Below are 17,378 nucleotides of genomic sequence, written 5' to 3'. Positions count from 1 at the left end.
TAAAGTTAACATGTAAAATTACATTATGTGATAGCTATTGTCGATAACTTCATTAGCGTGGTTAAATATTCTACGAATATTATACACATTATTATAAATAATTTATATAATATTATAAATAACGTTTTTCACCTAGGCACAATTTTTAATGAGTAAGAGATCGCTTTTAAGCGAACGGTTCCCTGTATTTTTTTATGTCGAGGTACCGCTGTATATTGTCAATTATTAATATTTAATTCTTGAGCATTGATAAGGAATAAAAATGATGTATAATCGGTCAACACAATGAGTACGTATTAACGATTACTCCTGAGATACTAGCTTTTCAAGAGCTAAGACGATGTGCAGGAAATGCGTAAACATTTGTACTTTGTATAAAATTATTTATAAATGGCATAAAAGGTAATTATAACATTTCTTAAATAGGAATGAGGTATAGGGAGCAGACGAAAAACGACAAAGCAATAAAAAAAATTATGTTGGCCTACATAAACTTTATTTCATAATCATACAATTATCATTGCAATTTGTATTCATGCAATTGATAAAAATTGAGTGGACCCTAACACATCAGAAGAAGTCCAACAGATATACTAGAACTTAGAATGGAATGAATTATAAAGGTGTGGGTAAAATAATGGTAAAAAACAATACAATTTTGTATATTTAGTAGCTACGTTTTAAACACATTAATATATATAAATTTAACTCACCATAATGGCCTTACACACTCATAAGTAATAGTTAACTATTTATTATTTAATAAAAGAAGTAAATTTGTAAAACCCTTTTGTGAGACAAAACTTGCAGCAGAATCATACTGGTCAATTTCTATAAAAAAAACTACATAAGAATAGCTTAGCCTGCACTTCTATTGAAAGACGATGAAAAAATGCAGTTTACATTGCGTTGTTGAACAATATGGGTTTTATTGAAAAAAAAAACAGCAAACTGAGTTATCAGCATGAGCTAGCTTTGTTCATAAGCTTATCATTAGATACCACCTCTAATATAATTCTATCTACTCTATATTATAAAAATAACTGCAAGCAATCATATAACTGGTGTTTTTAACTATTCTGATATTTTATAAGTATTGTATAGCAAACCCTTATAAGTGTTGATAGTTTAAGAATATTGTCTTGTAATAAGCAAGATATATCATTGCAACTTATCCATTCACATCAGTCCCTTCTTCATTTAGTGCAGGCGATTAAAATACCTTTATCTCTAGATAAATAAATCTAATGTATAGCAATGAGTCCTGACTCTAGTAACTTTTGTATTTTTGCAGCAATCTCTGGATTTTTAAGATGGTCCTGTAATGCATGTGGGTCTTGCTGCATTTGTTCAAGGATGCATCTCATGGCTGGATCCCGAAGTATTTGCTGTACTTCTGGATCTGACATGGCTCGCTTGCGGACCTTTGAACAAACAAAGACAGAATTAATTAAACTTTGCATTTGCATTTGATAAAATATGTTAATTTTAAAATTAATTTTTTAAGATAAAAATAGGCATTGGTCAATACAAGTTTTACTAACCTCTTCAGGATTAGAGTTAAGTTGTGTGGAGCAAGCACGGTATCCCTCCAGAGCCTCAGCATTGCTGGGATCTAACTCCAATGCTTTTTGGTAGGCTGTGAGAGCTTTAGAATGCTGTTGCATGCCCTAAAAATAAAAAATTTTTGTTGTGTGTCTGTGACTGTCTTTAATAACATTTAATTTAATGTGATGAAATTCCAGTCCAAAGATTGTCAATTAAAAGTAAATCCTTATAAAAACAATAAAACATTGGATTTGGAGCTGTGGACATTTTCATTTCTTTGCACCATTTATACATGAAATAAAGGCCAAACATAAAATAGCATGTATTAATTATATGTCTGCCAGAAAAAGCTTGTTATCTAATTATCTAAAGATTCATTGTCAATAAATAATAATAATAATACAAGATCGGGCTGCAGGATTAGTGCGCTCATCAGTTAATTGCTAAAAACCAAAATTTATACATAAAAATTTGGTTTAATTAGGAGTATGTATATCTGTAGCTGGATCTTAGACCAAAAGATAGCATTGATGACACATGCCCCTGACCCCACATTTAATTTATCTGTTACATGTGCAAACATAAAAGAAATATCTACAAAAGAAAGTCAATAAATATATTTATTCAAAACTCAAACCTGCAAAATCTTGCCCTTTCGGATCCAGCCCTTTATAAACTTAGGGTCAAGTTTGCAACACTTTTCACAGTCTCGGAGCCCAAGGTCAAAGGCAGCTAGTTTAGTGTAACAGGCTGCTCTGTTTGAGTACAGCTTAGGGTCATCTGGGTTACGTTGTATTGCTTCAGTGTAATGCTTCATAGCTGTACTGTAGTCACCTATGATAACAAACAAAGATTTGGAAAATAATATCAACAAAATCAACATTTTCCCTACTGTTTTCATAAGAGAAAAATTTTGATTCTTACCTTGGTATTTATTATACAGTTCATAGTAAAAGCATGTACAACATAAATAATTAATAATACATACATCATTCTTCATGAAGTTCTTATCAGAGATATTAATATCAGTGTGTTGTTTGGATGATTTAAAGCTACTATGTCTTAGAAATGTATTATTTTATGTAACAAATTATTTTTAAAGAATTTAAACAACATGACTAACGAGCATTGCCACTATATTAGTGATAATATTTAAGATAGTATAATAAAAACAATATTTAAGATAATACTAGATATCTCATAGTAAAAGACAAAATATTTCATAAACTATTTTTTTAAACTGCTGTTGTTACTAGAAAATCTAGATTAATTATGTATTTAATTTATTTTATTACATATATGATACCTTTTTTAAAGAATTTGTTGCCTAGTTCCTTCTCTTGTTCTGCTTTTACTGGGTCTATATATGCCTTTTTTTCTTCTTCCACTATCTTCTTTTCAACCTCACTTAGAAGTGTCTTGATCTCAGGAGTACGATGTTCGGACATAGACTTTTCATAATATGTTTTTGCCAGCTTCCATTGCTCCATCTTTTTATAAGCATTTCCTAAAATAAATTTAATTATCATTTAACTTTATGATAAATCTTTAATTTAAATACAGAAACTCTTTCTTATCCATATATATAGAAATTAATCTGATTTTCAAATAGGAATCCCAATTCATAGGAATAAGTAATTTGTTTATAATTTAAAACAATTTATCTCACCAATTCTAGTAAATGCTTTTGCTATCAATTTATAGTCTGCTCTATTCTCTCTTCCTATTTCAATTGCCTTTTCACATTCTTTGACACACTTCTCATATTCTTTTTGTTCAAAGAAGACGGCAGCTACATTTGTATAGAAAGTAATATCAGCTGGGTCATGTTGAATTGCTTTATTGTAGTGTAACAAAGCATTATCAAAGTCTTTCTTCTTGTAAAACTCATTTCCAATGTCTTTTTCCTGTAATGCCAGCCTTCTATTTTCTGGCATATCTTCATAGTTGGGTTTGGGTGGTTCTTGTTTTGGTGGGGGAGTTGGTTTTGGCTCAGGAGCTGGTTGATCTACATCCATAGGAGATCCAAGATCTACACCAAGCATAACACTTAGTGTTGCCAACATTCTTTTATCCTCCATTAATTTAGCATCTAAAGAGCCTGGGAGTAAGCCTGAACCTAGTTTCTAAAACAAATGTTATCTGAATATTAACACAAAGAAAAATTTACAATGACTCATCAACATTTATGTTAATAGCAAAGTTTTGGATTAAGTTTTTGTAATATAATACAAAATGTGATTTATGTGCTTTTTTTGTATTTTATTGCTGAATTATCAAAATCAAAACGAAAAAAACAAATACCTTGACGGTTTTGACATATTCAGGGTCATCAAGCCATTCCCTAGTTTTTGGATCAGCTTTAAGTTTTTCAAATAGCTGTTCCGTTCTTAATTTTGCTTCCTCTGCTTGTTTTTTCACTTCCGCCAGACCAGAAGCTAGCTGTTGATTACCAGGTTCTAACTCCAATCCTTTTTCGTAAGCGGCAATTGATTCTTCATGGTCACCAAGATAAGCTAAGGCACTACCCTTTCTAGAATAACCTTTACTCCATGAAGGGTTTATTGACACGCATTTGTTAGCGTCCTCCAGAGCCGCCGCATAGTTACCGGCCTTAGCGTGTGCGGCTGATCGATTACTATATAAAACGTGGTTGTTTGGATCTAATGCAATACCTTCTGCGTAGAACTTAATGGCTTCTTCGTATTTACCCGAAGATAAAGCTGCATTACCTTTCTCTTTTAACTGATTAACCTAAAATTATTTATTAGTTTTAGAATTCCAATAAAATATCTAAATCAGTGAGCAAGTATAACCTTACCTTTTCCATGATTAGACAAAAAAATTAAAATGGGAATGTACTTGAAAATATTTGTACACCACAAAACTATTGCACTCAATATTAAAATTTCACTTTCGGCTTCGTCGCACTCTCTAGAAATCTAGAAATAATCTAAAATATCAATGATGGACACTGACAAATCAAATTCCAGAAAATTCTCGCTTCACGAATTTCAAACAGCTGTCGGTGTTCTCAGCAGAATAAATTAATTTTCTAAATTAAATGAAAACTAAGGGTGTAATATATTTATTATAGATATTTTAGATAAATAACTAACGTTATTATATTTATATCAAATAAAAAAATCTGCTTTTCTTATCCTTAGGCATTTTATAGTCTGTAAGTTACCATGTTCTTAGAAGAAAAAAAATATTTTGTCTGTATTTATTAACTGTCCAAGCAACTTAGCAATTGTCACGCCGATCCATCATATTCATCCATCGCTAATCGTAGTTCGTTACCTATTTTGCGGTATTCGTGATAGTGATTTACAGGCATTGTGGGGAATACCAAGTGATTTCATGCTAATCGATGGCTCTTTGAGGATTTCCGTTGACTACTGAAGGCGGTCAGCGCGTTCCCGCTATTTCTGGTGACTCATCGAGACTTCATAAACTCATCACTATGGACACGGACGATGGTGAATCTTCAAGCAGCGGGCCTATGTCCAGCTTGAATAGCTTATTTTCTTTCACTAGTCCCGCTGTGAAAAAATTGCTTGGGTGGAAACAGGTAAGTTAGATAATTAAAAACAGATAGTGATTTGCCGCAAATAAACTTACATTTTAGTTATAATGATACTACCTTTTACTTATTACTATACTATAAGTTTTATTATTTAGATACTTATTTTATAAACATGTACTTGGCAAAGTCTGTTTAAAATTGTAATACTTAGTATTTTTTCCTCCTTATAAAATAAAGAGCGTACAAGTGTTTTATTTCTATGCCTTGAAACTTATTTAATAGTATATGCATAGGTATGCTTCTTTATTTTAAGTTAGCCTTTATTTTAAGTTAGCCTTAACGTTATTTCTATACTTCAGTAAATAGTTTAAAAGCAATTTATGTTTCCCCTTGTACAGCATACTTTGTCTATATTTATATACATAAGACTTAATGTGAAAACCAAGTTAATCAATACAACTTGGTATGTTATTTATACACTGACTTTTTTTTGAAAATTGAGAGATGTTTTAAAATAAGAATATAATGTAAAGTATATCGTCTTCTTAATTAAACTTATAAAACATAGTTTGCAGGGTGATAATACAACAATTTTTTTCTATGCATTTAATAGTAAAAGTCAAGAAATGCTTTATAATAATATTGGAAATCCATATCTTGTTTAATTAAGATTAAAATAATTAACAAAAAAATATTTTGTTTTGGATGATGGCTTATAGAGAAATGCTCTATAGTACATACTATATTATAACCAAGAGGATTGAAGCAACAATGAAAAATGTTATTTAAAAGTTCTTTACTGATTAAAGTTATATATATACAAAATACAGATTTACTAAAAAAAGATTCTCTAAATATGTCTTCAAAAGCATGTGACCAGATTTTTACTATATTTAGCATTTATTATTTGTGAAGATGTATTTATAAACATGTTATATATATCATATATATAAAATTCTTGTGTCACAATGTTAGTGACCATACTCCTCCAAAACGGCCTTTTATTATTTTATTTGCATATTAAGTAGGTCTGAGAATCAGCTACTAACTATTTTTCATACCCCTAAGTGATGAGGAGCCCTAACATTTTATTTTTATTATTTGGCAAAGCAAGCAATGCAATGTTTGCCGGGTCAGCTAGAATTTATATTTGTGTCAAGCATGTCCCAAATCTCAATTAAAACAACATGATTCTTCGATTGTAGCATATTAAGTGTACAAATTGTATATATAAAAAAAAAAGATTCTTCAAGAAGAAAAGATAATTCATTACATATAACAAATTAAAAGAATTTTGAAACATTTATTATATAGATGTGTCTATTAATCTGCCAATCTATAGATATCAATAGTGTACTGAGTCATTTCAATAATACGAGTATTTGTTTTTCTTACAGGAATGAATCATACAGTTATTTACAAAATAAGTTTTATGTGAATGAAATGAGTTTTAATTAGCTTTTATAATAGCCCTCTAACGTAGAAGTTAGTACAAATTCCACAAATAACTTTTGAATGTAACATTGGTTTGTTAAAGGAGAATAGAATAGATATAAAAACTCTTTTTAATCTTGTATCATTCATTACCATAAAATAGAACACAGTTGCAAGTGGCAACAAATTAGGATGGTGCCTGTGTATTTAAGAAGTAATCTCTTCCATGCAACATTTAGTCAGAAAAATAAAAAAAATAGGGGTTAATAAAAGGGTAAAGTGGTTAAAGTAGAACTGAAGTAACAAAAATATAATTACAATTAATAATGTACTATTACAAATAAAAATGTATTATTTCATATAATTCATGACTGAACAGCTGATGGAAAAGATATGGTTAAGAGTTGTTATATAGAAATATATTAAAGCAAATAATAATCTTATTACAGGGCGATGAAGAAGAAAAATGGGCAGAGAAAGCCGTTGATAGTCTGGTTAAGAAGTTGAAAAAACGAAAAGGTGCTATTGAAGAATTGGAGCGTGCTTTGTCCTGTCCTGGAACCCCCTCAAAATGTGTAACAATTCCACGATCATTGGATGGCAGATTGCAGGTCAGTGAATCTTACTACAGTACTTTCCCTATAACGCAGAGATTTCTCAATATATATTTCTGTTTTGTGAAATTTATAATTACTTGTTTTACCTGTCTTTGCTCCTGTTTCAATTGTATTGTTCTAAAATTGAAATTAATAGTTTAATTAAATCTGTGACTGAATACTGAGTTTTTGAATTATTAAAATAAACGGTTAACCGCGTTAAACTTACGGTACTGTTATTAATATATGTTTTAATTAAGTTTATGGCTAGGGGTCTCTAGGTTATTGTCTATCTTTATTTGCAAATGTCTCAACTAAATAATATAAGAAAATATGTATAGATATTTGAAAATTTAAAATAATTTTTTTCAGACTTCTCCAGTATATAGTTTTATAAATAGATTAAATTTAAGTTACCTTTCAGGTATCCCACCGCAAAGGTCTCCCACACGTGATTTACTGCCGAGTGTGGAGATGGCCAGACCTACAGAGCCACCACGAGTTGAAACCCTTAGAAATCTGCCAGTACCCCTTCAGTGCCAAACAGAAAGAGGTTTGCATCAACCCATACCACTACAAACGGGTCGAAAGTCCCGTACTGCCTCCAGTCTTAGTTCCTCGACATTCTGAGTTCGCCCCAGGACACTCACTGTTACCTTTCCAAAGGACCACCGAACCGTCTATGCCCCACAACGTGTCCTACTCGGGTTCAGGTTTCCCACCTTCGGCGTCATCCGAATTACCTGATACACCTCCACCGGCTTACTCCCCACCGTCCGATGACTCCGAACCGCCCGGGGAAGTCGCTCCGGTTTCCTACCAGGAGCCTCTCTATTGGGCCTCAGTCGCCTACTACGAGCTGAACTGCAGGGTAGGAGAAGTATTCCACTGCAACTCCCACTCGGTTGTGGTAGATGGATTCACTGATCCGTCGAACAATAGCGATAGGTTCTGCCTCGGCCAACTCAGTAATGTGAATAGGAACTCGACTATTGAAAACACGCGACGTCACATAGGGAAAGGCGTTCATTTGTACTACGTAGGCGGCGAGGTGTACGCGGAATGTTTGTCGGACGCCGCGATATTTGTCCAAAGTCGGAACTGCAACCATCATCATGGCTTCCACCCTTCCACAGTGTGTAAAATCCCACCCGGCTGTTCGCTAAAGATATTTAACAATCGTGAGTTCGCGCAATTGCTCTCGCAGAGTGTTAATCACGGTTTCGAAGCGGTGTACGAGCTGACGAAGATGTGTACTATCCGTATGTCGTTCGTGAAGGGCTGGGGGGCGGAGTATCATAGGCAGGACGTGACTTCCACCCCCTGTTGGATCGAGATCCACCTCCACGGGCCACTCCAGTGGTTGGACAAAGTTCTCACTCAAATGGGCTCCCCTCACAACGCGATATCGTCCGTGTCTTAGCCGGATTATAATCTCACAAATTATCTGCATTTTTTTTTATCGTGCCATTTTCAAAATTCCCAAATCGTGATGTCTCACTGTGTGGACGTCCTAAATGTTAGACGTATATCATATTTTTTATAAATCGTAGCTCAAATTACATGTCCAAGCTTAAGTATCTAACGTATATGTATTAATGTAAAGACATACTATAGTAATGTTTATACTCGGGAATGTATGACAAGAGAAGATATTATTTGTGTAAATAAAATGTTCGCGAATTTTTTTTTTAAATAGTTCGTATTTTATTTTTAGTGCTGACAGGGTTACTAAAAAGATAGGTGCTATCAGCAAGTTGACCAAGTAATTTAAAATGCGCTCCGTAAACTCAAAATAAAAAAAAATACAGCCTGCTTCGGTCTTCTTTAGTCCGTTGATACTGTATTAGAAAAAAACAGGGCTTACATTTGATTTTATAAGAAGTCTACTAATCAAGTCTAATGACAGAAAACCTAAAGTAGTTCCAATAATACAAAGGTTCCTCAAAATCCGCATAAACATATACTATAATATATGCTGATAGTACATAAGGAACAAAGATATACATTTTATCTGACACTGTAGGCTTATATGTTATTTTGAGCACAATATTACACTTTAAGTCATTGTATGAGCCAATTCGGCTAAAAACGTGGCTCCCTTTATCGGCTAAAGAATTGTGATTTGTTATTTTTAATTTGTAAATAATTTGGATTTTGAAATTATGTTGGGGCCACGCAAATTATTTGTAAGTTTAATGTTAGTTAACTATAAATAGCTTAGGAGCCGTTCAAGTATGTATAACGAAAGCACTATATGGGGGGCGGGGGGAGGAGATTTTATTTTTTTATTTGGTGATACTATCAAAATTAATTATTTTTAATACTTTTTTACACATTTATATATTTATATCTAGTATTTTCGAGGATTCCTACACAGAAATAATACGTATTATTTTTGCTTACGTTTACTGACAAGAATGGGGGGGGGGGGAAATTGCAGTAAATCTACTGACGCAATACTTGAACGGCCCCTTACCACAGACATGGCGAAATATCGTGTTTTAATAAGTTCCAATAATGTAATACCCCCTTGTAATACAGGACTACCATGTTTGTCTAGTGGACTGTAAAAGTCAATAATACTGTCATTCGTTTCTATTTCGTGGCCAACACTCTCTTCTGTTGCTCATTTCTGAGTGTCGGGATAAGGCCTCTCTTTTTACAGTATACAGTTTTGTATCAATGTATCTTTCACTTTATCGGTTCATCTGGTTGGTGAACTGCCTCGCGATCTTTTTTCTACATGAACAGTTTAACCAAGTTTTCCTTATCAGCGCAGTATTATTGGCTTTTAGATTTAAAGTAGGCCAACGTTATAAGGATATAACATCTTGCTAGGTTCTAGTATTATTCAAAGAAGCAATGTCAATAAAACATGACGTTTGTCTTGTAGTCCAAAGACAAATACCTATGTGGTATACGGCAGTCACGCATTTTATAAGAGTTAAACTATGTTCTTAAAATGTCTGCTAATTTAAAAGATCCAAGATAAATCTTGAATTTAGCCGAAACTTAATTTGTTGCCCAATATTTGCGGAAATCGTAGAATTTCTATTTATGTAAAAATTATATTCTGAAGTACCTATTTTATGAATATATGGGTAAAAAGGGAAATGAACCAAAGTGGACTAATTTCGACGTTTTGGCGGAGTTTGGGGAAACATTTAGAATTTTACTTTGTATTTTAATTTAAAGAAACTGTAATAAAGTTTTTAAATAGCTCAAATCAAATTTTCTCAAAAGACGACTATGGGCGACATTTAATACAGAGCTCAAAAATTGCTAGGGACTCGTATATTGCATATTAAACTTCGTCTTAATTAATTTAAAAGGAATTTTAAAAACTTTATTTTTTGTATAACAACATATTTTATTATGGCTAAAACCATTAACATTATTACTAACATAAATTGAGGGTACATGAAAAATTACCAACGTGTAGGAAATGTGCGTATTCCTAGTCCATTTTTGGACTTTCATATTTTACAAATAAATTGGTGCATTCGGCCAAATCGGGACGGCCAACTAAAGATTTTATTGATCTCAATGTAATATATAAGGTTTCTTTAGTTCCTACTAAAGATTCTGGCCCGTCCCAAACCAAGAATTAACTACACAATTGTGACATACAGTGCCTTTACTTGGGAAGTTGCGTTTGTCTCCTTTTGTCGTATTATGAGGGAAATAGTTACAATATGCTCTTTGCAGAAGTTGAATCTGCTTAAGGTATTGCTTATAAGACCGCCAATAATATATTAACAATCACTAAATCATATGCATATACAATATAAACTGTATACCGTCCGATATGCCTGTTTGAATTGCGTTATAGCCTATTCCAATCATTATTTTAGTAAATATCTGCATATTACAAGTTCCAAAAGGGAGGGTAGTTTAGTATAACCGTGTACCATGTGTACGAGTGTTACCTAATTAAAAAGCTTTTAACTTATCCAAATCTTGTGTGGGCCTCAAATAATGAGACACAATATTTATGTCGCAGTAAAGTAGTTAAATTAGAGAGATAATATTTAGGAAAGTCGTGTTAACGTTTCGTTCAATCACTTGTCTGGTGAAACTTTAGCGGCTTGATTGAATGTCGATCTTTAATTTACTGTCTAGAAATTTAATTAACTCTTTGATTTAACTGTTTTATTGTTATGTTTAAGATCTTATAATAATTTATAGACGTCGTTTGTTGTCGCGTTTTAACATGCACAACGCCATCTGTTGTTTAATAAATGAAATTATGATTTTAGACAATTATGTATTATGACATTATTATTTCACGCTGGTTAAAGACAAATTGTAGATAAAGTATGTTAAAGTAAATAATTGGGATGGGCTGCAACCTAAATCATTTCAATAATACAATAACCTATTGTAAAGTTGTGAAGATTTTAATATGTGCCTTGTGCCAGTCTTATAAATTCACCGTCACATTTAGTGCCTACAAACTGATAGAATGCCTTATAAATTGTATAAATTGTTTTATAAATTAAATGAGTTACATGGAGAAAACACAGAAATATGTAAAATGAAAATTTTGATTATAAAAAGTTTATTTATTAGAATTTTTAAATACCATGCTATCTAGGCTTACCTGACAACGGTAGCTACGCCACTGTATATTTTTTCAAGTTATGGAAATAAATTCAAAATGATAGATTCTTTTGCATTTTTACTGTAATCTTTGTTTTTTTCGTGGACTTTTTACTATCGAATTGTGTTATCTTAAATGACAGCTGTACTCTGAGTCATTTATATTAATGGTTTTTATCTACTTTATAGTAATGGACAAGAACTTTTTCAATCATTAATAACTTGGAACCATAAATTCGTAATTCACGACTTAGAGTACGGCATAGATGTATTTTATTTTTCAATGAATACTGTTTCCTCAAAATTATGTTGGTGCTTCTGAATTGTTTATTGTATTTACGTATTGTAAATAAAATGTGATTTTAAAATATAAATTGTACCGAAATTTTGTTTTATAAGTTTAGTTAGGGGTTAAATTTTAAACCTTACGGATAAAATGCTCAGTGATTGTCGGTAAATTTTAAGCCGCTTTTAAATGCGGCGGTGTGTAACTCCCAATAACGATTGCAAGTAAAATTGAGTCTACCAGGCGGTCTCAAGTATCATTAGCGCTACAGATATTTAAATAACTATGGAAATTGGGTATAGAAACTCTATATACGTCTTCGATCGCTATTGGAAATTACTAAACATAGATGGTGTTATTATAAATATAATGTACAGTGATAAAATAGGTGTACAATTTGGCTGGATGTATTGTTTGGACTCGTGTGGGAATAGAATCTTTTGTGTGATTTTACTTTGTCTAGCTACAAATGTTTGACACAATCAGACAGGGTTAGTGTTACGCATTTTTAAGGATAATATAAAGAATAAAAAGATGCCATTGTTCGTGTAACTTTTATCATATTTTTCTCCGTATAATAAAGTTTCCTTTATTTACATTTTGGTGTGTTTTGTATGGCGGCTATAGTTAAGCTGTGGATTCATTTATATTATCACGCCTTATTTTCCAAAGGGATAGGCAAAGAACACTGGCCTCCACAGGCTATAGTCCTGACCTCTCGTCTCATCCACTTTATGACATTCACCATGCTCGTTGGTTATGGGTAGGTACTTTTAATTTGTCCCTTCTCAATTACCTACTTATTATTAATTATTACTGCTGGATTTGATCCAGGTGTGTATGACAAGGCCTATTAAACTAACTTAACCCACACTAATTATCTCACTGACATATCCTGTCTACGCAACGATGACAGGATAATAATGAATATGACAAAAGCAATTACTCCTTGATCAATACTATCTGAACTACTACATAGGGTTTAAAGAGGTGATATTCTTGGTGAATTTGTTTTTGTATTAAGGGGAAAACCAGCAGGACGCTCACCTCTGATACTTAGACACTGACATTGCAGAAAGCTCGCAAGTGCCTTGCGAATTTAAGAATTGGTACGCTCTTTTCTTGAAGGACCCTAAGGCGAATTGGTTCGAAAATACTTTAGTGGGTAGCTAGTTCCACATAGTGGTTTTGCGCGGCAGAAATTGCCTTAAGAAACGCTTCAAAGGAAAGGAGAGCACCCTTTCAGGCAAAATTATGAAATATAACAAAAAACCGATGACGAACTTGTATTTTTATTTGAAGACCCGTTTGTGTCTCTTAATGAAATAGCAGCAGAGAGGGGCACAGTTTGTAGGGATTTGGAAGAGGCATTTGTTAAAAAAGGGTACACAGACATTTAAACAGAATGAGGATTTTACAATATATGTGTTTAAATTTTAAAGTATCTAAAATGAAGGATATTAACTGACGGGAGTTTCAGCTACTGTAGCTTGTAGTAAAATATATAGGATTATATAAATTTGTCAAAACTTTTCATTTATTTATAACTAGCGCTCGCTTATACATCTTAGTATTGAACAAGTTGTGTAGAGATTTCAATATAACTATTAACTACATAAACATATTGTTTTACACTACGTTGCGCCTACTAAAAAAATCATAGCAAACAGGTACATACGAATGTTATCTAAATCGGTAATATGTAAAGGTACGGCAGGGGTCAGCAACTGTACAATGCTCAAATATCTCGTGCAATACTGCTTACATCTCTGGGCCAATGCTTCCAAATAGCATCTTCCTTTCGACCAAAGGCTTATCGAATTGTCTATCTCCAATAAATTACTGATCGACTTGATTTTCTTTCTCTACGCAGAGACATTGCTTGTCTATGCATTTTCTACAAAATGTACTATAGAAAATGTTCTGAAGAGTTCGATTGATCCCTCCTTTCTCGTCTACGTCCCGCACGAGCTGTATTAACTAAAAATTCCATCCGCATCACCATGATGGCTGGAAATCTTCTACGCACCGCTTCACAAGATATTTCCATTTGCGATCTGTAGAATCGACTCCCGTTAGGGGTATTTCTTGGGAAATTTGACTTCCAATTATCTCCTATTCTATAAAGAAAACTGAAATTGGGAAGATGATATTCAAAACGTGGCAGGAGCGACATGGATGAGAAAAGCAAGAGATCGGTCTTTGTGGAGAACACTTGGGGAGACCTATGCTGAAAAGCAACACGATCAAGAAACCGGTGTCTAATAGGAAACAATATAATATACATTTACATTAACTAAATATCGTTAATAACTAAGTAGAAATAAGATAAAATGTAAATTACAAGATTGTCAATAAAGGCTATATTTATTTATTTATACTTGAACCAATAAATAAATGTTTCTTTCACAAACTTGAAAGTATGAAGACTTTCCTGTTAGTGAAACATTTACGCAATGCAATATTTGCTTATAATAGCATTTTCGCGACACCGTCAATGACACGTTGGTACTGTGTATTCTACAAACGTCTGTCGATATGCAGTTGTGTCGCTACTGTTACGTGAACGATGACTATGATATAAATTGCGTAACTAACGGGTGGTATAATATTAACTGGTAGCTATAATATTAACGGTATTTTATAGCAGAGGTTTCAGTATTAACGTGTATTACTTATCATATAACCCTCAAACAGGTTTTTAGAGAAGAGGGCGGTACAGTTCAGCAGTTAAAAACGACTAGCGCAGGAAATTGTAAAGATGTAATAAACAAACAAACAAAAATAATTTATTCATGTAGGTAACATACAAATGTACATTTATGAACGTCAAAAAAAGAAATATACATTAAATGCTTCTAATGTTACATTTACTGCCAGTTCTCAAATCAAGGGCGTAGAACGGAAGAGAAGAACTGGCAATTAACTTTATATATAATAGGGACAATATATGAATTTTACGTTTATTTTATTTATAAACTTCATCATATATACTGTATTTTATGTAGTAATTGCAGTCTATATATTTTTAAATTCATGACAATTATGGTGGACATACATTTAAAATAATAAAAATTACACGTCCAATTTGTGTTTTTACTTTTATCTTTTTCCTTAACAGTGCGGATTAAGTTCCAGATGGGCGATAAACAACGTTTTTTTAATTGATAAGACTACTACCGATTTCGATCTTAGGTGGTGGTATATTTATTCTCTTAATTTCACAAATTCGTAGTTACACCTAACTATTATATTTTGTAAAAATCAGGGCAAAAATTACAAACCTACGCGACCTGTTTTAGTTAAACCTATTTAGTTAGAATTTAAACATAGGACGAGTCCAATTTTCAATAAGAAACGAATATAAACAAACTCACCAAGACACTGAAATTTCTGTGCAGGTAAAGTATTTTTTGCTTGTATAAATTCTTCTAGCTAATCAAAATATTTTAGACATAGACATATTATTTATTACAAACAAAACACACACACATAAATACACAACACAGCAGTAATCAAAGAGAAAAATTTAAATAAAAGATATAAAGAGAGGTATATTATTTTTTCCCTTTCCCCTTCGGTCCGTCTCAAGCATATATTGCGTGTGTGCTGTGGCTGTAAATGGCCCTGGCTCAGCATTATGCTGAGGAGCAGAGTGTTCCACAGCGCTGGTCATTCTGCCAGAGACCACATCAGCTAGTTTGCGCCTCAGTCGCAAAAAAAAAAGAATATATCAATATATATTATTTCATCAGTGAACATTCATAATACGAAATTATTACATTTGTTGTGGAAATGATGAAACATAAATGGTCATTGCAACTGTATCTAAGTTGATATTATGGTTGGTGGTCTGAATTTACAATCAATTAATTTTGAGCCTGTCACACGATATTTGGTTTTAAAGATATTCTCATGCATACCTCATAGGTAATGTAATCGTTTCCTTTACACTATAAGTATTTATAATACACATTACACATATAGAAGTCTATTTATTCAGATAAAAGAGCACAATCTGAGGGCTGAGAATGTCTAATAACATTGCTGTTATAAATTAAGTCGGTATTTGATATAATTTTCCGCTTATTTATTAACATAACGATGAAAGTGCTAAATAAACTACTAAGTACGACAAGTTTTATTAAATACAGATTATACAATTTATTTTAGATATTACTCTTTAACCTAATTAATATTTACCAACTTCAACGCAATTCTAGTACATGATATTTGATGGCATCCGTGTTTTTATGGGTTAAGTTAATGAATTTATAATGTCAATTGATCAATTGAGATGTCATTTAAACTATTTTAATAGTCGTAAATTAAGGCCGTCTGGTTAAAGGATAATGAGAATACAAAATAAATCCATAAGGTCAAAGTCCAACAATTCTAATACTCTGTGACAAAACTTGAACGGTGAAGCTTTTTAAAGTAGGAAATTAAATAAAATAGGAATAGTAGTATACATAAGGAAATTACTGTATATTTAAATATTACGAAATTTCTTAATATAAAATATGAATTTGTATAAATGTATGTATATATGTGGGGGACTCCTTTTCCGCAATTAGACTCTTGTATTGTAAATATATATAAAAGTAGGAAATTTGGATGTTTTTAGATAAGTTACTTGAAGTGTGGGGTTGGTATACAGTGCCTTGCTTCTAAAAACTTTAAGAAGAATTTTACAACACTTTAACTGCAATTTGCACCATACAAACATATTCAGATATAATGAAATAAAAATATCTAATGAAATGTAGAAAAAATAATGAAAGTTCTTAATGACACATGTAAAAACTAAATACAAGACAACAATGATATAAATCCCTTTAAGAGAACGGTAATTTATTACTTGGTTTGATTATTCATTTACTCGCAAGTGATAATCTATACACTCCGAAGAGATTCCAATCATATCCCCAAGCAGGTGAGAGGAAAGCGGAAGCAGATACCTGGTGCGTACAGTTGCAGATGAGGCAGAGACTTATAGCGAGGTGAAATACGAGGCTCAAGACCGAATGCGATGGAGACTCGTTGTGGACGCTATCTCATCTATGGGTTATAGGACAGTTTGTCGAGAATGTTCTTTGATTAACATGGTAGTGGTAGCTTTAAAAGTAAGCTTTAATTCAAATACTATTAGTAATATTTGAGTGAGTCATTGAAAAGTCTAAATAAAAAAAGATCGTATTGAAATGACTAATTAATTCATTGATTAACAATCTAATTTATTTCATAGTTCAAGAGCAATAATCAAGAAACTTGTCAAGATTTACAATTTTGAATTATATTTATATATTTGTGTGTTAAAAATAAATTGAAAATTAGATTTTATTTTCAAGACATACATTTACATTAACCTACATAGTAA

At 32.2% G+C, this 17,378-nt stretch overlaps 2 protein-coding genes across 2 annotated transcripts; one reads left to right on the top strand and one right to left on the bottom strand.

Moving 5' to 3' along the window:
- Positions 1-479: 479 nt before the first annotated feature.
- On the bottom strand, positions 480-4,565 carry LOC110996073 (stress-induced-phosphoprotein 1). Its single transcript, XM_022263581.2, has 7 exons — positions 4,370-4,565; positions 3,853-4,302; positions 3,218-3,674; positions 2,855-3,055; positions 2,186-2,382; positions 1,545-1,670; positions 480-1,424 (listed from the first exon to the last, which is right to left on the bottom strand). Exons 1-7 carry the CDS (start codon positions 4,376-4,378, stop codon positions 1,245-1,247), a joined length of 1,620 nt encoding a protein of 539 aa, XP_022119273.2. The 5' UTR covers positions 4,379-4,565; the 3' UTR covers positions 480-1,244.
- A 208-nt stretch (positions 4,566-4,773) lies between these two features.
- On the top strand, positions 4,774-12,596 carry LOC110996082 (protein mothers against dpp). Its single transcript, XM_022263593.2, has 3 exons — positions 4,774-5,122; positions 6,961-7,122; positions 7,532-12,596. The coding sequence occupies exons 1-3, from the start codon at positions 5,015-5,017 to the stop codon at positions 8,528-8,530; spliced, it is 1,269 nt and encodes a 422-aa protein (XP_022119285.1). The 5' UTR covers positions 4,774-5,014; the 3' UTR covers positions 8,531-12,596.
- The last annotated feature ends 4,782 nt before the right edge of the window (positions 12,597-17,378 follow it).

The sequence above is a fragment of the Pieris rapae genome, chromosome 10, assembly GCF_905147795.1.
Source record: "Pieris rapae chromosome 10, ilPieRapa1.1, whole genome shotgun sequence".
Taxonomy (NCBI): Eukaryota; Metazoa; Arthropoda; class Insecta; order Lepidoptera; family Pieridae; genus Pieris; species Pieris rapae.
Note: the sequence above shows the minus strand (reverse complement) of the source record. Positions and strands in the feature narration are given on the sequence as shown.

Excerpts from the sequence above, each read along its gene's own strand:
- LOC110996073 (XM_022263581.2), bottom strand. Across the intron at positions 3,675-3,852 it reads AATATGTCAAAACCGTCAAG|AAACTAGGTTCAGGCTTACT; the intron begins GTATTTGTTTTT and ends CATTTGTTTTAG. Across the intron at positions 3,056-3,217 it reads AAAAGCATTTACTAGAATTG|GAAATGCTTATAAAAAGATG; the intron begins GTGAGATAAATT and ends AATTTATTTTAG.
- LOC110996082 (XM_022263593.2), top strand. The coding sequence starts at position 5,015 with ATGGACACGGACGATGGTGAATCTTCAAGCAGCGGGCCTATGTCCAGC. Across the intron at positions 5,123-6,960 it reads AATTGCTTGGGTGGAAACAG|GGCGATGAAGAAGAAAAATG; the intron begins GTAAGTTAGATA and ends ATCTTATTACAG. Across the intron at positions 7,123-7,531 it reads CATTGGATGGCAGATTGCAG|GTATCCCACCGCAAAGGTCT; the intron begins GTCAGTGAATCT and ends GTTACCTTTCAG.